At 42.7% G+C, this 20,830-nt stretch overlaps 1 protein-coding gene across 1 annotated transcript; it reads right to left on the bottom strand.

Moving 5' to 3' along the window:
- Positions 1 to 655: 655 nt before the first annotated feature.
- Positions 656 to 20,485, bottom strand: Extl2 (exostosin like glycosyltransferase 2). The gene is made up of 5 exons (XM_059266131.1): positions 19,929 to 20,485; positions 17,530 to 17,603; positions 4,393 to 4,820; positions 3,336 to 3,406; positions 656 to 2,003 (listed from the first exon to the last, which is right to left on the bottom strand). Exons 2-5 carry the CDS (start codon positions 17,532 to 17,534, stop codon positions 1,518 to 1,520), a joined length of 990 nt encoding a protein of 329 aa, XP_059122114.1. The 5' UTR covers positions 17,535 to 17,603; positions 19,929 to 20,485; the 3' UTR covers positions 656 to 1,517.
- Between the last annotated feature and the right edge of the window lie 345 nt (positions 20,486 to 20,830).

Here is a 20,830-nt window from a genome sequence, read left to right as displayed (position 1 = left end):
TGGACTACAAAGAGGCAAACACATACTGCCAAATTTGGAGAAAGCAGATAACTGACATGCCTTTTAATGAGGTCAAGGTTAAAAATATTTACATATATATGTGTATATATACATATATATACATATATATATATATATATATATATATATATATATATATATGATTGCATGAAGACACACACATCCACTCGGTTGTTAGACAGACACTGAACTGACAGCAGGAAGATCTTACAGTGGAAATTCAGCTGTCATTATTCTGCTATTTTCACACCTTTGAAAATGTGGAGGACTTATCTAAAGAGAAGAAAATCGATACACAGAAGCCTTTCCAGTAGTGGTGAACAAGGACAAACTATAAAAACAGCAGACAGGACAGACACCGGTTCCCATAACAACAGTGCCAGTGAACAACTGTGGGTACCCCACATGATGGCTCAATTCTTTTACTGAATTTTTTCACAACTATGTTATTGAAATTTTATCATGATGAATAGTGCCTTGGGACTTAAAAAAAAAAATCCCAACAAAAATCCAGGGTTCTGGATGCAAACATTTCTGTGTAACACAGTTATTAATTATCTACAAGATAACCTATGGTTTAATAGTAAAGATCTTTGATACTAAGGTTTTTAATTTCTGCTAGCTTCTACTTAACTTCTATTCTTTCAGAAGTTCTTTTATACTATTTATTAAACACATTCTGTAAAATGTAAGAAATAATGTACATTCTCCTGGTCACACACAGTGACGGACTGCAGTAACACATTGACTCCTTGTTGCATATAGGTTGCATGTAAGAGACATGGGCTGCACATTTTAGTGATCCATGCAGGGAAGGCTCACAGAAACACCAAGCAAACAATTAGAGACTGGTCAGCCATGAAAACTTACCCTCCCAGTCACAACACGCTTAACAGCAAAATTACCGGCATTGACTGCTTCATCAAAACCATGCTGGGCACAGTTGTTTCTGGTTAGAAGGGCCACAAAGGACACTGGCTACCAGGAAGTTTCCTGGTTCTCGACACGGGGTTCAGACTAAACTCTCCTTACATGGCTTTTCCCTATATCACAGGCATTAGCTGAAGAAATATTTCAGGCTTCAAATAAAAAAAACAATCAACCTTCACTGAAAAGCTGGAAATGGTCTATTTGAGTCTCTGGTCCTGGAAGCAGCTTGCTGCCGGTCCTTAAGGCAAATGCCAGGGCTCAAACAAATTGGAGAGCGGTCTCGAGATGTAAACAATAAGATCACGACCAAGGAGTTTCAACCTTGGACAGAAGCTTTTCACAAACAGGCCTGTCTGGGTAAGACGGGCTTCTTGGCTTTTGAAGTTCATGTGTTTTACATACTAGAAGTACTGCATACGTTTCTTGTTTTGTTTTGTTTTTCTATTGTAGAGACTTGTGGACTAGATAAATGTTCATGGTGTTGCTTAAAAACCAAAAATACACAGCATGGAGAAGCCACTCAAAAACCTAGCAGTATTTCGGGTCTGTTTTTGTTTGTTTCCTGTTCACATTTTACTTTTGTGGTTGGCATATGGAAAACCAAACTGGGAAATCATAATGTTGGAGTATTTTAAGGGCATGCCATCGTAGATATTAACAAGCTTATTTATACAGTAAGATCTCTGCAGAAAGTGCTCTGCCCGATGCCACATTCCAGAATAGCCATTGGTTTCTTTCTCCAAATTGACCATGTTTATAGGTTTCACAAATATCCCGGAAGACTTGCCAGTGTGCTTGGTGACGATGAAATTCATAGCGATATCATCGCAGTTTTGTGTCTCATCGATCAGCGCATGGACGGCCGCAGGCTGTCGCTGAAAGAGGTCAAGGTATTTGCTGTTGAAGAAGGAGGCTCCGATGAGCACCATGGAGTACTGGTCACCGTTCCCGAGCCCTGGTGTCTGCAGTTCAAAACCTCCATAGCTGTAGATACCGGACGAAGTAGAGACGTGTTTTCTAGGTACAAATCCTACAATCTGATCAGGAAATTGCTGAAAAGAGGAGGAAAAGAACAATTAAGCATGGCAGTTCTTCAGAGAAGACATAGACAAAATGTTTATTTATCACAGAAGATGTGGTTGATTTGTGCTCCATCTTGCTTGCATACACAACACATTATGAAGAGCGGGACACTATCACACAGCCAGATTCTCCTGCACAACGGACTGAAATGGTTCTTGATATTTCATATATAAAACTTAAAATACCATTTACATTTCTTTATAGTTCTATTCAAATTGCTCTAACTAATCACATTCTTTTACATTGTACCCGATTCTATCTTTATATTTAGGGTAGATTGATTTTTTTTTTTTTAACCCTTAAGTAGAAATCCCATTATGCCAGCCTGTGTTGACTACCCAAGGGAGGCCTTACGCCCTATGAGGAGTGGATGGGGGGTACTGGGGGAGGAGGGGAGGGAGGGGGAACAGTGATTGGTATGTAAAATGAAAAACAAATTCCTAAATAAAAAAAAAAAAAAGAAATCCCAGAGCTGAAGTATGATATTAGAACATTTTGCCTAAGAAGATTTTATTTATAGGGCAGAAAAAACTGTTAATATAGAAAAAAGGACAATTCATTAATCAATATGCTAGGCATGAAATTAAAAACTGCAGGTTTAGAAGGCTGGTACTGGTAGGGCACTGTCACTACCCTCCATGTAGCTCTTAGGGGGGACTTACTGCAAATCTGACCATCTAGGATAGCACAGTATTTAATCACAAGATCTACACACAGTTCTGGATTCAGGTCATTTCTAATGCAGCTTGTAACGCTCAGCTATTATCAGTGTATGTTCATTGGGAGAGCTAGTGAGCTATTTATGCCTGCTCAGTCAAGCTGGCATCAGGAAAAACCAAGCCAAAACAAACACCTGCCACTACAATGGCACACACACAATTATTACCTCAGAATTTCTCAACATGGTCTTAACGAGGAGGCATTTTTGTCAAAGCGATAAATACTTTCTTTTATAACAAGTTTCTTACATTGTGAATATACAAATACACTTGCCATTTGAGACACAAATGGTCTGGGGGAAAACTTTTCTGCATTGTAGTTTGGCTACGCCAGATCATTTCACTGTTCTTGGTAAGCTAATTCTAATTTCTCTTCCTACTACACCAAAATGTTAAGCCAATTTTCAAATTGTCTTAATTAAGCTCAGAAACTGTTGACTGCTGTATGACAGTTTCAGCTATGTTTTAAGATCCTGCCTATACGGTTTTAGTGACCTCCATGTTAAACTAAGCTACCCTGGTTAGGTACTACATAGATAAAACTTTACCCATATGGTGTCATAAAACATATAGCAACATTACCTGCCAAATTGAGAAAGCAAAGACAAGGTCCTGGGCACTAATGAGAGTGTCATCATCTACCATTAATACTGCTGCAATGGAAAGAAAAAAAAATCATTGAACAGTTTGCAAATGAATAAAAATCAGTAAGATACAGTTGCGTCTGTACAGACCATTCAAAACAAGTATTTTTGAACCCAGGTAGTAAATTAAAAAGTATTCTTGAAGAGATTTGTCTAGTAGGAAAAGAAAATCCTGCCTGAGGGGGAAATATCATCACACAATTATAGTCCATCAACCCAGAGAGCAATGAACCCTTACATAAAGCCAAGGGTCTTTTAAGAAAATCACACCCTGGAGAAACTGCTACACACGGGAAGAAGAGAGTGACCCAAATACATTAAGCATAAACTGTGCTGGCTGGCTTTACGCCAACTTGACATAAGCTATAGTCATCCGAGAGGAGGGAGCCTCAGTTGACAAAATGCCTCTATAAAACGAGGCTATAGGCAGGTCTTTATGGCATTTTCTTAATTAGCGATTGATGGGGGAGGGTCCAGCCCATTGTGGGTGGTGCTATTCCCTGGGCTGGTGGTTCCAGGTTCTATAAAAAATGTTGTGCAAGCCATGGAGAGCAAGCCAGTAAGCAGTGCCCCTTCAGGCCTCTCTGTATTAGGTCCTGCCTCCAGGTTCTTGTCCTGTCTGAATTCCTGTCCTGACTTCTTCAATGATGAACAGGGATGTGGAAGTGTAAGCCAAATAAACCCTTTCCTCCCCAAGTCACATTTGGTCATGGTGTTTTATCTCAGCAATAGTAAACCTGACTAGAACAGTCATCTTATGACTTTTTCTTAATGAATAATATACACTCTGCAAGTATTATGCCACACAGCATACCTTTTAAAAATATTTTAACATTACCCCCTTTGTTATCATTACAAGGAAGCTGCTTGTGGGAATCTTAAGTGTTTCAAAGTGATTTTTTTTTTTTTTTTAAATGATAACTTCCCTGGAAGCCAGAAGTCCACCCACCCACCCACTCGAGCCCTTTCCGTCTCAGAACCCAGCTTTGACTCACCATTGGTTTCCAGTTCGGGGAAGACCTGGAGTCGATTTCTCATTTTGTTCGTTGTTTGTGGTTTGAAGACGACAGGGACAGGGTGAGGCCCGAGAGAATTCCATAACTCCTCCGGCCCCTTCTCGCCCACATTGTTCCACACCACGATCACTTTGTGCAGATTTGGTACTGCCTGATAATGGTTCAAGAGTCTTAGCAAGAGGTCCGTTCTGTTGTATGTCTGCATAATGAGAGTAAAAGAATCCAGGGCCGGCGTGCTCTGGGGCTTGATTTCCCGGCGCAGCGTGAGCATCTTGTCTTCTTTGATGTTGGGGAGCAAATTGGTCAAAGCTCCAGCTACGAGCAGTAACACAAGGATGACCACCAGGGAGAAACGAAGCACTCGAATCCCCATGACTCTTCCAGGAAGTTTGCAGATGTGGCAACACCTGGAATAGAGACCGGAACGCTCTTATCATGGACTTAAATTAACTTCTCCATTCTTTCATAAAGTGATTTGGCCTAACACATTAAAAAAAATGTAGTCTTACATTCTTTAATCTTAAAAATTTTTTTTGTCAGTTCTTTGAGGATGCCATACAATGTATTTTGACCATGTTCGTTTCTCACTTCTCCCCACCAGCTCCTCCCAGCTCCACCACCACTTCCTCATTCCTTCCTGTCCTCTTTTTGTTGTTTTAAAGTAACCCACAGAAACCAATTTGTCCCTCTTTCTCAGCCTGCTGACTACAGAGATCAGGATGTAAGCTCTCAGCTACTTCTCCTGCACCATGCCTGCCTGCCTGCTTCCATGTTCCCCACCATGATAATGATGGACTAACCCTCTGAAACTGCTATCAAGCCCCCAATTAAATGCTTTCATTTGTAAGAGTTGCCCTGGCCATGGTGTCTCTTTATAGCAATACAACAGTGACTAAGACAGGGCTCTTGTTCTTCCAAAGGACCACATCTCACAGCATAGATCACAAGATACAGTGATGCATACTGCAATCCCAGCATTCAAGAGGGTGAGGAAGGGGGATTGCCAGTCTCCAGGCCAGCCTGGGCTACATAATACATACTAAGACCCTACCTCAAACAAACAAAACAGTCTTCCAGAGCCAGCCATGGAGTAGCAGGAGTGAACACAGAACTAAAGAGAATAGCTTGGATATTCACTAGTCAGAACGTTTTATCTAATCAACCTCTCAAATATATATATACATATGTGTGTGTGTGTGTGTGTGTGTGTGTGTGTAAAAAGGTTAAATCTTACTGTCAGTTTTACAGACTCAGAAATGATTTTCTGGCTCCACCCATTTCCAGGATTGCTACCTCTTGCTCGAACACTAATGGTTTTTAATTACCCCTACTTCTGATTCTAGATGATTTATTACTCCACAAACCTCCACGAAGCTTTTCAGACATGTCCTTATGCTGTACTTTGGCAACTGTGTCCTGTATCCATTTTGTCAATGTATGAATTCAGCTTGTCATAGCTGCAGCCATCTTCACATGTAACTTCCATGACTGCCCCTGAGTAGGAAGCTGGGTTTCCCTCCATAAACAGATAAAACCATGGGAGTCACTAGGCCTTACTATCAGACCCTGCTGTAAGCATGTCTTTACTGTTATCTTAAGATAAACCAGCTACAATCCAGATAAAATGGCCCCACTTGTCTCAGCCTGTAAATACGCCCTTTTCTGACCCACACGTCAGGAGGTCTGGCTGGTGCTTCTGCCATTTAGTGCCACACTTCTGGGTCAATTTCCCAATACATTCCAGATCTGTCTGCCTTTCTTCCTTGGGCCTCACAGCACTTTGGAGCCAGTCCTCACACACTAGGACCTATTCTACAAGTACAAAAGCCAACCCTGGGGAAAACGGATTATCTGAAGAAATTCACCAATGAAGAGACTAGATAAAAAACAAAACAGCCTGGTGGTGGTGGTGCACACCTTTAATCCCAGCAGTCGGGAGGCAGAGGTAGGCGAATCTCTGTGAGTTCAAGGCCAGCCTGGGCTACAGAGTGAGATCCAGGACAGGCACCAAAGCTACACAGAGAAACCCTGTCTCGAAAAAATGGAAAAAACAAACAAACAAACAAACAAACAAACAAAAAACAAAACAAACAAAGAACACTAGGCATTTCTGGTCAACATTATGAAAGTACCTTTAAGTCAACACAACAGATTTCTCAGCATCAGAAAGAATAAGAGGGTCTGGGAAAGAAGGCAGTTCAGTGGAGGAAGTGTCTGTCATGCAAGCTTGAGGATCTGAGTTTGATCCTTAGCACTCCTGTGAAAAGCTGGGTGTGGTAGCAAGCATGTAATCCCAGCACTGCAGAGACAGAGGCAGGTGGATTCTTGGCCAGCCAGTCGAGCTTAGTGAGTGAGCACCATGTCCCAGTGAGAGACCCTGCCTCCGATAATCAAGGTGACAGGAGCCTGAGGAACACTACACCAGAAGTTGACCTCTACCCTTCCCATATCCTATATATGTGAACACACACACACACACACACACACACGCACGCACGCACGCACGCACACACGCACGCACGCACGCACACACGCACGCACGCACGCACACACGCACCTACATCCCTTATACACAGAGAAAGAAAGAATATGAGATTATTATTACCTGTTTATTTGTTTGGAGACAGGGCTTGGGATATAGCCCAGGCTGGCCTTGGATTATGTAGCACAGGCTAACTTCAAACTTGTGATAACTCATGCCCCAGTCTCCAGTACTGTAGTGTGCTATTCCCAATGACTTTGATCCATCTCTACTCCCTTTTCATTTCTACTGAAACAATCTCTCTTCCTAGATTACACAGTAAACAGGCACTCTCATTTACTGACCAATATTGATTTAAAAAAATGAAGAAGCTTTTAGGACTTCTTACTGGAAACTAACCCATGGCTAAGGCATAGGATCAGTCAGTACAGAGCAGACAGTGCTCTTCTTAATACAAAACAGCCTTTACATCCCACGCTCTGTTTCTTTCCACCTTCTTGGAAAGGTATGGTAATGCTTAACACAGACCACATCTAAGGTCGTCATTTCACATCTGTGGTTGAACTCAAGACAACTGCAGCTAGGCCACTGTCCCACGAGCAATCCCTTAGACTAGTCTACAAAGTCCTTCCTTCTGCCTAGAGGACACCTTGCAGGCACATTGTGTTAAAACCATCACCCACGACCTTGCTTCACATCCTGAAGTGTGTTTTATAATGGTAGACAGGTTTCTCTAGTTCAAGGGCAGAGAAAAACCACATAGACTAGCTTTTTCACCTTCCCTTTAAGCTTCTGAGAATTCAGAACTCAGGGCATACATACATTCCCTGCTGTGACAGTGTGCTGAGTCACCTGCAGCTTAACTTAGCTGTTTATTATCTGAGACAGGGTCTCTCTCTTCGTAGCCCAGGCTGACCCTGAATGCACAGTCCTCTGGCCTCAGTCTCCTGGGTGCTCTGATTCCAGGCATGCACTATCGTGCCCACCCTTGGGAAGTGCTTATTCACAAAGACAAGTCACAAAACCTCTCATGTTTCCAGGCCAGACTGGAAATGCACTATTACTTATAGAGATTTTTGGAGAGTTTTCAAGGATATTTGGTCTTGGACTATTTTCTGCCGGTTTTTTTTTTTTTTCTATTAAGAAAAGCAATTTTGTGTTTCTGCCTCTAACACGGCCTCACTCTAAGACATGAATAAAATTAGTAACCTCAGCTTTCATGTAATTACTTTTCATGAACAGTAATCTAAGGTTTTGGAGCACAACATTTTCATTCCATGTACTCTCTTATTAAAACAACACATACTACTAAGATAGTCAACCAAAGAAAAGATGCAGGAATTAATAATCTTGATTCCAAAGGCTTGAAAATCCTTTTAGCACTGAATATAAAAGTAGGTCTCATAAAGCACATATTCAGTTCTGCATGGTCACGTGTGTGTGTGTGTGTGTGTGTGTGTGTGTGTGTGTGTGTGTGTGTAGGCATTTTATTTTATTTAAGAATTTTTTTTTTATTCATTTTACATACCAACCACAGATCCCCTTCTCATCCGTTCTCTCGCTCCCCTCCAGCCTTCCCCATCCCCTATCTCCTCCTCCAAAAAGATAAGGCCTCCCATGGGGAGTTGGCAAAGCTTGGTACATTCAGCTGAGGCTGGTCCAAGCCCCTCCCCCTGCATCAAGGCTGAGCAAGGCGTCCCACCATAGGCAACGAGCTCCAAAAAGCCAGCTCATGCACCAGGGATGGATCCTGATCTCACTGCAACATTCAGGGTACAGCAAGGTTTTACCAATTGCATTAAAGGACACCGGGGTCAAGAGCTTTGTACTACTTTATGGAGTTCAGCAGAAATGGCATATTCTAAGTGTTTCTACCCACTAACTGCCCTGCAGAAATGGCATATTCTAAGTGTTTCTACCCACTAACTGTCCTGCACTCTAGTCTGGAAAAAGTAATGGAGATTAACTACCATAGATAATTGCAAACTTTTGACAATGTCAAACACACTCCGGAGCGACGGCTTCCCTTTCATTTATACTTCTAAGATGGAGCTTATTCCCTGGGCCACCGCACACGTTTTCTCTTTCAAACACCTTCTAAGCCTCTACTTTACCTGTATCAGCAAGGTTTCAGGAGCTCTGAATAATTTATGTCTTTAGAGATAGATCATCAATATTTCATTTGGCATTTATTAAATAATGCACCTCAATTAAATTATGCAAATGCCTTAATTTGCATGGAAGAGCAAGAGAGAAAGGACTTTCTAAGCTGCAGTACTGGGGGCACACTACTTTCAGAACAGCCGAAGTGGAGCACTCTATTGCAGGCCTGTCGCAAACAACCTGGATGCACTTTGGAGAACGGTTCAAGCTTTTTTGTTTTTGTTTTTCTAAAGACGGACCCTATCACCGACTCCACAGCTCTGAACGGAACATAAAAGAGCACACCTACAAGAGGTGAAGAAATCAGAAGTAAACAGAGCTGGGCACCTTGCTCTTAATCACAACATTTCTCCTTTATTTTTTGTTTTGTTTTGTTTTAAAATCATATCTGTGCGTATTTACTGACACTCTGTCTCACTCCAAAGTGGATCTCATAGCTCCTTCCCCCCTTCTTTTGGAAGAGTCTCTTTGTATAGCCCTGGCTGGTCTGAACTCCCTGTGTAGACCAGAATAGGCTAGAATTATGAGAGCCGCCGGCCTCTGCCCCCCTAGTGCGGGGACTATACCCAGCTCACAGCCCTCAGTCTATGTTCTCTGCCTTTCTCTCACCCCACCCCCACACTAGATGAGAGAGAACACTGTGAATGTCAACATAACAGAGCAAAAAACAAAACAAAACAACAATAAAACAAAAAACCCAAGTTCTCCCAGGGGATCATTTCTACTTGCACCTGGGTTCACATCTTAGTTCTGCATAGAGGTAAAGAACTAATCCTTTTGGTTATTTTCATAAACTATTACTCCACACCAGAGGTTTTTCAACCAGGGATGGCTATACCATCCAGGGAATAGCTGGCCAAGTCTGGAGACATTTTGGGTCATCACGTCTGAAGGGAGGTACTATTGCTATCTAGAGTAGATGTCAGGGGTACGGCTGAACACATACATCACAGTGAGCAGGACAGCAGCAAAGGACTATCTGGCGGGCTATGCTCCAAGTGGAGAAGCCTTGCTCTGCATCTGAGTTGCCTCATAAGATCCATTTGAATACGACAAGAAAGACGGCCAGCGAGTCCACGGCTATTGGTTATGCTCAAACAATCAACAAAACTGTCAAAGAGGCCCCAATATTTTCTCGCCTCCCTGCAAAGACAAGTAAACTCGGAGTTGGACAGGATCTCAAAAGCCAACTTCTTCTTTCTACAGATCAACAGTTGGGGGTCCAGGGAGAGACACTTGCCTAAAGTCATGCAGCTAGCGGCACTGGGCTATGCCGCAGCAGCAGAGCCAAGGCATGCCTTTCTCGGTAGCACAGTCCATGACTGTCCACTATGGCATGGCTGTCACTAAAATCCCTGGCAAGAAATGTAAAAATTAATTCTATGTATAAGACATCTTTTATAGCTTCAATGAGATGTCACATTCCACAAAATGCACCCATTTAAAGAATATGGTTCAGTGTGTTCTTTTAATATCCTCACAGTTTTGGAAACATCGTGAGTTTTTTTTTTTGTTGTTGTTGTTATTGTTTGTTTTTAAGATGGGGTCTTGACTTGTAGCCCACACTGGCCTTAAATTCTCAATCTTGCTGCCTCAGCGTCCTGAGTGGTGAAAACACAGGCAAGTGCCAATAACCTCATTCATGACTTATTTTTAAAACACCTTTGGTGCCCCCAAGGAAACTCAGACCTATGGACAGTCCCTTCGATTTCCATTAATCTCATCCTCAGCCTCAGAAAAACCACAAATTTACTTTCTGTCTCAATGAACTTGCCTATTCTAGACATTTCTATGAATGGAACTATACAATAAAAGGCTTTTGTATCTTACTCGTTTAACTTAGCAAAAATATTTTCAAACTTCAGACACAAATATAGACATCTCTTCTGGGCATTTATATGGATGTAATGTGCGTGTTTGTGTGCATATGCATTTTGAATGTGGGCAGGCACATGTGTGTGGAAGCTAGAGGCTGACATTGGTTGACTTCCTCAATCACTATCCACGTTCTTAACTGAGGCAAGGTCTCTTGATGACCCAGGAACTTGCAGATTCGGCCAGTCTAAGCTAGCCAGCTTGCCCAGAGACTCTGTTTCTGCCTCTGGGGGGAGCACAGGGACTAGGTGGCCTGTGTTATTTACGTCCATTTATGTCGGTTCTGGGGACCCTCACATTTGTACTGATGGCACTGACTGGACTGAGGCATCTTCCTAGTGCCCCCCAATTCTATTTTTACCCCAGATAATGTTCTATTCTACAGATACTGCACACTTTGCTTATCTGTTCATCAATGGGTGCGCACTTTGGTTGTTTCCATATTTGGGCTATTATCAATATCGCTGCCATGAATACTTGTGAGCAAATGTTTATGCAGACATTTGTTATCATTTCTCTTGGGTAAATGCTGAACAGTGGAACTGCTGAGTTATGATGTGAGGAATGTTTACGTTTCGGAGGAAAGTGGTTTCCAGAAGATCATGTTTGGAAATTTCCAAAATGTGGACAGAAGATAAAGTAGCGAGTTACGAATACGTGTATGTATTTAAACGGAAAGGGAGTTTTCTAAGGCACGCTACTTATCAACAGTCCCCAGAAGCAGTACTGCTGAAGTCTTTTCTTGGGGCTATTTTCTTCAGACTGGAAGAGCAATCATTATGCAGAGAGAAGCTGTAAACAAATATGCCAGAGTGGAGTGGGAACAAAAAACGTCCTCTGGCTCGTCAGGTAGAAACACAGCGAGCAGCCTGGCACCAGACAACGAGGATCGCCGCTTTCTTCGCGATGCCACAGATGGTAGAAGATTGATAACTATTCTGCCATTTCGCTGCGAGATCGGCCCGCTACAGCACAGACTGTTTCTCTTCAGGCTCATTCTCCAGGATACGTACTTGCATAAAAACTGATGATGATAGACTACAGATGCTCAGAAAAAGGCCTTCATCTGCCAGGCGATAAAACCCTCCCAAGGTGGAACGCAAAGGTCGATTCAAAACGTGGGGCTTCCCTCTACAGACATGCAAGACGAGAGCTGGAAGAGGCAGCTGCCAATGGCCTCGCAGCTTCTGGCCAGGTACACTGCATGCAGATGACCCTGTTCAAACTGAAGCACAGGGACTGGTAACATGCAGCAAGCTGATCGCTGATTCCTGTATAGCCTTTTACCTACAGAGCGCTTCCTTCCACCCATGTGGACAAACATTCCTCAAGCCTTTCAAATATCACCTGCATTGTGCAACTTTCCCTCACTGCCCTCCATCCTGTGTGCCCCTGTGAACTCTGGGCATGGAGACAGACCTTTACAGCTGTGCCTCCCGCACCTTTTCCAGAGTGGATGGATCTCTTTTGTTACATTTATTTATTTTGGGTGGGGAGTGGCCCTTGTCACACATGCCTGGGGAAGTGAGTGGACAACTCGTGGGTCATTTCTCTCCTTCCACCATGTGAGTCCTGGGGACGGCTCTCAGTTTGACAGCCTTCTCAGCAGTGGCTTTTACTTGATGACAGGGAGCCATCTCTCACTGTCTCACTGTGTGGTGACATTTGGAGGAAGTCTCTGGCAATCTTTACCAATCACAAGAGGATCTGGCTCGTTGTTTGAGTCCAAGCAGTGACTGTAATTCCTAACAGTTGAATGGACGGAGGGAGTCTGTGTTTAAATTGCCCTAACTTTAGCAACAGATGCCTAAAATGTTAACAGAAGAAATTCAAAAGGTAAATTAGGTCCAAATAAGAGAGTGAGCACCCAGTAAACTTTTGCCTACGTAAGAGACCTGGGCAATCACCATCCAAAGAGTTGTAAATGTGACTTCAAGCCAGAGCCATACCGGTCACCTTTCTACTTTCAATACCAGGATTTGAACTTGCTTTGATTAGAGACTACAGATGCTCAGGAAAGGGTGTTCACCTGCCAGGAGATAAATCATCCCAAGGTGAGAAGAAGAGGTCACTTCAGAACCTGGGCTTTCCTTCCATACACATACATGCACACGATGCAGCCAAACCACTTGAGTAATAGATAGCCCAAATCTCCGGCTGGTTTTGTTTTGACTTGTGGACCGCCCGCGCCTCCATCTTTCTGGGGTTATTCTGAATTGAAATATTTTTTAATTTCCCAGTTTCTACAGGAGCTCTTGGTGAACAAACCTGTTTGTCTTGGGAGAAAAACACCATCTGTTAGACATTATCACCCTTTGAGTTTCCCCAAGGAGGTTTAGGAAGTAATGACAACCAGAAAGTATCTGATTTACTCAGGCAGGCAGCTGACAACGTCTGAGCAGACAAAATTCTTACCTACTTGACTGTTACAGTTTGAACCAGAACTGCCTTTCACAGACAGGCTCATGTGACTGGATACTGAGTCTAGAGGTAGCAGCACTCTTTAGGGAGGTGTGGAGCCTTTAGGAAGTGGGTCACTGAAGGGCAGGCCTTATGGGTCATAGACCCATCCAGCAGATGTCTCTGCCTCCTGGCTGGCCCCATGTAACAGGCAGCGTGGAATCAGGGCTGCCACACCTTCTCTGCCATGACCGACTGTATCCTCCTAGACAAGGAGTCAAAATGAATCCTCCCTCCATTGAGGTTGTTTCTATGAGCTAGAAAGTAATGAATAGATTGACAGATTCAAATTTAGTTAAGTGACAAAGCTATAGACTTTATTGCCCCATAATGATCTTTTCTATTAAAATTGTAGGCAACATAAAATAGAGTTCACTGCACTCTTAAGTTTTGTTCCTGGTGTTATAGGGTAGTTTAGGATGAGGACGATCATATTTTTAAAGATTTAATTTTATTTTTATGTGTGTGAGGGCTTGCCTGCATGACATGTATATGTACTACATGCGTGCTTGGTGCCCACAGAGACCAGAAGCATATCCGAGCTCTTTGAACCGAGTTACTGATGGTTGTGAGCTGCCATGTGGGTGCTGGAGACTGAACCTGGGTTCTCTGGAAAAGGAACTAGCGCTCTTCGCCACTGAGCCATCTCTCCAACCCCAGGCTGGATTTCACCCGTATTCAGGACTCCATTATTGTCAATGTTACTTCAGAAATGTCCCCCCTACCCTTCTTTCATCTGTCAGTTCTGTTCCCTCACTTTCTCCCAGAGAGTCCACCAGATTCTTAACTTCTGATATTTGTTTTGCAAGTCTAAACGCATCATACATACTTAAAAGTTATTCTGTGTTAATAATAAGCTTCAAAAGGCAGGAATAGATCACACACTCACACACACACACACACACACACACACACACACACACACACACACAAAGGTACAAATAAAAGGTCATGTACCCTGTCCTTTAGAAGCCTAGTTCTGTCTTTACAACTTTTTTGAAACTATAGTTCTGAAACAGAATCACTGAAGCATTATTTTTTAAAGCTCCATATATACAGCATCACATTTGATTAGGCAATTGCTGCTGTACCAGGTCATTCCTCCGTGCAGACTGTGAGAAAATCATTTCTGCCCTGATTACATCCAAGCCCTCTGCTGCGGGCAGCCAGGTTGAGTGAGTCATTTTGTTACGGATAAATCAAGTTAGAGGGAATAACACCAGCATCATTCAAAGCAGGATACCCGTCACTACGCACCAGTGTCTCCATTTCCCTTCCTGGTCTCCCTTGCCTGTCTATACAAAAAGCTGTCTTGGGTTTTTCAGCTCCTCCTTCTTCCCTTTCCTGCTTAAAACATCATATTCTCAACACAGCTCCAGGAAACCGTTATCAATAACTAGAACTTTACTATCACTGATTTATGGGGAAATAAAACATAAATATGTATAATTGTTTTTAATGCACAGCCTGCCTCCTTCAATCCGGCCAACTGAGGCACACACTGAGGTCCTCTTGACTTTCAAAGTGCACAGGTGTGAATTATCATAGATAAAGGCTGTGCCTTGCCTTGTTCATTTCTCTTGGAATTGTCAGTTAATTACAGATGATTATGACGATAATGATGTGTTGGGAGATGACCAATCCAATGGAAGCATATTAGAAGAGTCTCAAGAATGGCCTTATTCCTAAGAGGAACACTAGACTCTACAAGGATCCAAGGCATCAATGGTTACTAAAAACAAAGCTAAAGAAACAAAAGAGTTTTTAGGCCAGCAGAGTCTAACGCAAAATTAGTTTGAGAACTGGGTCAAAAAGATGTCAAGTCCATCTGCAAATCTATTGTTTTTGCCATTTCAGGGCACAGGTGCTTTTCATTTGGACCTCTGTTTCAGCGATAGGAAGACTGGGGAGGTGCAGAGCAAGATTGTTAGGCCACAAATCCCCGGACTGTCCTGGGGAACTCTTTCCCTTCTAGCTGAAACTGGTTTTCAGCAGCTCCCAAAGCCACTTCTTGAAGAGAAACAGATTCATGCATATGAATTATGGCTTACACAGATTTTCAGATACTAAGCCTAAGAAAGAAGCAACACCAATTCACATGAGCTTTCTCCCTTTAGTGGGGGGGAGGTCACAAAATTCAGGGCGCTCTATCCTGGCAACAAATATTTACGGGTTCTTCCCAGGTGCCCAGGACTGTACCGAGGTAGACACAGCTCCTCCCCTCGCTTCGCTTAGTGATGGCAATGAGAGCTGTCAGAGCTTTCCTCCTTCACGTTGTATGACGGTTAAATGATAGCATTTCTAACTTTTGGAGAGAACAAAATAAGATAGGCACACTACATTTTGTAGCTGGGACAGCTGAGACAGAATAGGAGTAGTACTTCCTGAACCGCAGACAGAGTGAGTGGCGGGCCAGAACCAAACTCCGGACTCACACTTGAGCGACTCTGTACTCTCTCCATGTTTTGCAGGGCCACTGTTGGCAGCTTTATTCCAGACTACAAGAGTATTTCACACACAGAGGTAATGGAGGAGCGTGGGGTGTAGGCTCAGTGATGTGACAGAGTGCATGCTTGGAGAAAGGGAAGCCGCAGGCTCAATCATCAGATTAAATTGATTAAAACAAAACAAAACAAAAAAACACTATGGTGATAATTTATTTGTATTAAAATGTTATTTGTAGGTTAATAAATAAAGTTGCCCGGAGGTCAGAGCTATTAGCAAGCCATAGGAAAGCCGGGCAGTGGTGGTGTACGCTTGTAATCCCAGCACTTGGTAGGCAGAGCTAGGTAGATCTCTGTGTGGTCAAGGATACAGCCAGCATTGGATACACACACCTTTAATCTCAATACCAACCATAAAAGACCTAGAGGTCTGTACAAACAGGCAGTGACGAGGCGGTCGTGTGGTTGGGTTTACAGCCAATGAGAAGGCAGAACAGAAAGTCTATATAAAGACAAACACACAGGAAGTAGCTCTCTTTTGGAGAGGTAGGACCACCGCAGGAGGAAGGGTAAGGTTTTAGCTCTTAGCTCTGACCTCTTGGCTTTCTTCTTTGCATTGGTTCTGTGTTTCTTATTTAATAAGACTGTTGGTTACATCTACAAAACACTGTACTTGATCTTAGCCAAAAGGCCAAGTCACTCAATCTTAGAAAGGCCTCCATCCACCTAAAAAAAAAAAAAAAACCTACAAGAATTGATTTTATCCTAGAATCTGGGTCATGATTTTGGTGGATCTACCCTAAAAGAGGCCTTAGGGTATTTTATAATAGGTCCTGGTTCCAGCCAGAATTTTTCTTTTTTCTTTTTTGAGACAAGGTCTTACTATGTACACAGTCAAGACTGGCATCAAATTCGCAGTCCTCGTGGCCTAGCCTCCCCAGGGCTGCGACTGCTCCCATACTTGCCAGAACTTTTACTTTCAAGAAAACCAAACTGCCAATGTAGAAAATTTGAACTAAGCCAGGTATGGTGACATATGCCTTTAATCCTAGCACTTGGAGGCAGAGCCAGAAGCAGTCAGATCTCTGTGAGTTAGGAGGCCAACTTGGTATACATAGTGAGAGGGTTCTTGGCTAGTCAGGGTTATAGAGTGAAACCCTGTGTCAACAAAACAAACAAACAAATCCAAAGGAAAATAACTGCAGACAAAAATAGTGGAATTTCACTATTGTCATAGCAAATTTACAATAGTCCAAAAAAAATCACCCAAGTGTCCACAGATGAATAGACAATCCATTTGGGAAGTGTGGTATGGACATACAATGGACTTTTATTTAGCCCCCAAAAGGAAGTTAAACTATGCGAAACAAACACTCACACAAAAAGGACAACTATTGTATGATCGAAACATGAGGTATGTAACCAAAATCATAGAAACGGGATGTGGACTTAGGAGTGCCCAGGGCTGGCAGAAGGTAGAAGAGGCTAGGTTTTTTTGTTGTTGTTATTTGTTTGTTTTTCTTTTTAGTGGGTATAAAGTTTCAGTTTTACAAGATGAAAAAATTCTGGAGATTATACAACAATATAAAACTACTTAAGATTCCAGTAAGGGGAAAAATGATGAAGAAGATACATTTTGTTGTATGTATTTTTACCATATTGTTTTTTAAAGAAAGAGAATCTGTTACTTACCTCATTGTGTTGCTAATTTTTCACAGCAGCTTCCCTACGGCTTCAGTGCTCGACAGGAACAGGCTCTCTTGGTGCTAGTAAGAGACATCAAAGAATTTTCTGTGATGTTCTGAGTGACTTTTAAATTAAAAATTGCTATTCTTTGTTCTCAGAAGAACATTTGGGGAACAAGGCAGGCAGTGTTTTCCTGTTGGTTGGTGCTAACAGCTGCAGCACTTTGTATTTAGATCTCTCTGGAGGGTCCGGAAACAGAATAAACAGATCATCCCAATTACCTAACACTGACACACTTGAACCCAAAGCAAACACATCATGAAGTTAATCCAAGGCCCACGTACACAGTTTGCATCACCATTCAATTCCTAGGCTTCCATGCATTTTTACTCTCAGCCACTGCTCTAACTCCCTTTTTTTCCCCACCAGCAGTACACAGGACATTAATCTGAAGTATCTAATAAACCATGGCTCTAAAACAGGGTTGCAGATAAATGCCAGCCTGGATTACTGAGGTTGACAGATGGCATCCTTCTCACTCTTGCTGTCTGCTATTGGAAAGGACCTGGAACAAGAGGAGTTTCCGTCCTGTAATCCTCTCTGCTTTCCTTTCTTGATCTTTAACCACATGTCTAAACAGCTGGGTTTCTAATCCCCCCCCCCCATATAGTATGTACAATGAATCAAAAGCAACTAATTGACAATATAAACAAATATTTAAAAGTTCACAGTAGAAATCATTGATTAATGTAAGGACATTTATTACTGCATCTATTTTATAGTCTTCCCTAGCCATTTAATCTTGTAATGCATGAAAGAATGAAGAATTATCACTGGAGACTTCCAAGTACCTCATCTGATTGGAGCCTTGCTAAATACTGACCACCAAAACAGAGCTGAGGAATCAAAAACATTTTCTTTCCAACTCATGTTTTTCTTTCTTTTTTTTTTTTTTTTTTTTTTTGGTTTTTCGAGACAGGGTTTCTCTGTGTAGCTTTGCGCCTCTCCTGGAACTCACTTGGTAGTCCAGGCTGGCCTCGAACTCACAGAGATCTGCCTGGCTCTGCCTCCCGAGTGCTGGGATTAAAGGCGTGCGCCACCACTGCCCGGCTTTTCTTTTTTTAATGATAAAAATTATTGTGGTGGTTAAAGGAATGGATTAACACACAGACTCACTGAGTGATAGCTGTTCCCAGTTCATCTCTTGTGCACAACTTAAACACCACACAATCCTAAAATACGGGTCTGACTTGTCTTTATCTCCACTTCCCTCTCTTTACATCCACTTGTCCTCTCCAAAAAACTGTTTCAGGTGAAGAACTTTGCCTTATCCACCTTTATATTACCAATACCAATACAGAGCCTGACGCATACTAGATCCTCACTAAATGATTATTGAATGAAAGAGTCAAATTTTGACAGGACAACATGCATAGGGTAACATGTACAGGACAGATATTATTTCGAGGTCAAAAAAAAGAAGCGTGGCACAGTGGAAACAATTTCTATCCCTAGAACTTTTCCTGATTTAAATGGTGTTCTTTTGTGCTTTATGTTGCAAACAAGAATTCCTTTAACGCTGAATTGGCCATTATGCTGTCCAGGGCTTAAGGATGCGAAATAGCATTGCCACTTTTAGAAAGGAGAAGATTCCCAAAAGAGTATCTAGCTTATATCTTGGAGGGAGGAAGCTAAATCTAGGAGTCTCTGGAAACTCATAGAGCTGAAATTAAATTTCTTTAATGTATTTCAAAACTATTCAATAACGGGTAATGTGGGTTTCTTCCTAAGCCAGCAAAGCAATTTCAGATTTACAGCAGTGCAAGATGGAATACAGAAATTATTTCCAAAGGCAGAATAAAAAACCTCATAGGCTCAAATTGCAGCTGACCTTGATGCAAAGGCTAGACATCAGTTGCTGAAATTTGATTATTTCTATGTACCATCCCCACCATCATACTGAAATAAAGCAGTCTTGAAAGAAAAAAAAAATCAACTGCAATGGAAATATTTAGCCTTAAACTACCTTAGTCTGCATCCAGTTAGGGCTTCCCCAGCAATGCAGCAGGGTAAGATTCAAAGACTACTCTAAACACAAAAGTTTCCTTTAAAAAGTAAATGCGATTAATTGAAAATATTCGCTTAAATTAAATAATGAAATATAACCCAAGAAAAGCAAAGACAAAAATGTTCTTCCCAGAACTTAATATATAGAATCAAACCGTTTTTACCAGCAGATTTTAAAGACAAACATTTTTAAAAAAAATTTACACGATATACTTTCAAAAATCAAATTACAGAATAAACCCCTCCTACACACAAAGTTCCAAGAACCAGGGAAAAACAGGCATAGATCCCAAATGGAAAAATAAAATCAACGAAAGCGCGTTTTACAGTCGCCTCACCTCCAGTGCAGAGGATTGCAGCGTGGCCAGCAGGTTTATTTGCAGCTTGGTTCGCATAAAACGGAAAGGGAGTCTCCTTTGCTTGCCTCTTTCCCACCCCCTTTCCTAAATCAGGCTTCCAACCTCTTTACTGGTCCAATTGATAACCTAGGAAATGCGCCTCCCGCAAAGTGAGCGCCCGGAGCAGGGGACAGTCTCCCTCCCTTTGGGTGACGCTCCACTTCCTGTTAGGCAAAAAGGCATTCCCAAGAAGCTCAGTTTTGTAGTTTCCAAGCCAACTCCCAAAGCCAGACCCTCTTTCTGGTTTCCTCTCCTAGGTAACAACTTTTAATCATTCACGTGACGGGCCAGCTGACCTTGTCTAAACAATCCCCCCAGGAAGATGCTGGAGTGTGTCCCTCTACCCAGCTCAGGCCCGCAAAGGCTCATCTCCAGCGTCCCTCATCCAGCCAGCTAGTGACTGCACCTCCTGAAATGGACTAGAGTGACAGCCACTGTCCCGGGGTGACCGAGATGCTAAAGGGACGTGTATGCGTTTGTCTTCGGGGCTGCAACCAACTGAGGTTGCCCGGTAGGGAGAAATAGCATGAAGCCATAGCCTCTATGGCCCTCTTCTTAAAAGACTTTTTTTTAAATACCTGTCAGTGTCTCTTTTGCAAGGCACCCAACGATCGCCTCCCGTGTGGCGGTCCCCGCGGGTGGAGTGCACTCCCTCAGCGTTGACCTCGCGAAGCCATCGCCGCGCATCCTGCGCAGTGGCGGCGCAGCACGTGGCTGCCCGGGTCCTTCCGTGGTGCTGCCTTGAAGCCCAGCGTGGGGGATTTGAGGTCCTTTAGGGGGTTAACGCAGAAGGGGCAGGCGCGGGCAGCGCTGCATCCGGGAACGCTGGTGGTGGGCGACCC

Source organism: Peromyscus eremicus, chromosome 6, assembly GCF_949786415.1.
Source record: "Peromyscus eremicus chromosome 6, PerEre_H2_v1, whole genome shotgun sequence".
In the NCBI taxonomy this organism is placed as follows: domain Eukaryota; kingdom Metazoa; phylum Chordata; class Mammalia; order Rodentia; family Cricetidae; genus Peromyscus; species Peromyscus eremicus.
This window is presented reverse-complemented; position numbering and strand designations above follow the sequence as displayed.

What these genes read in the sequence shown, in the direction of transcription:
- Extl2 (XM_059266131.1), bottom strand. An exon ending in CCCCGAACTGGAAACCAATG is followed by an intron (nt 3,407 to 4,392) that starts GTGAGTCAAAGC and finishes TTTCCATTGCAG; the next exon opens with CAGTATTAATGGTAGATGAT. An exon ending in TTGCTTTCTCAATTTGGCAG is followed by an intron (nt 2,004 to 3,335) that starts GTAATGTTGCTA and finishes TCCTCTTTTCAG; the next exon opens with CAATTTCCTGATCAGATTGT.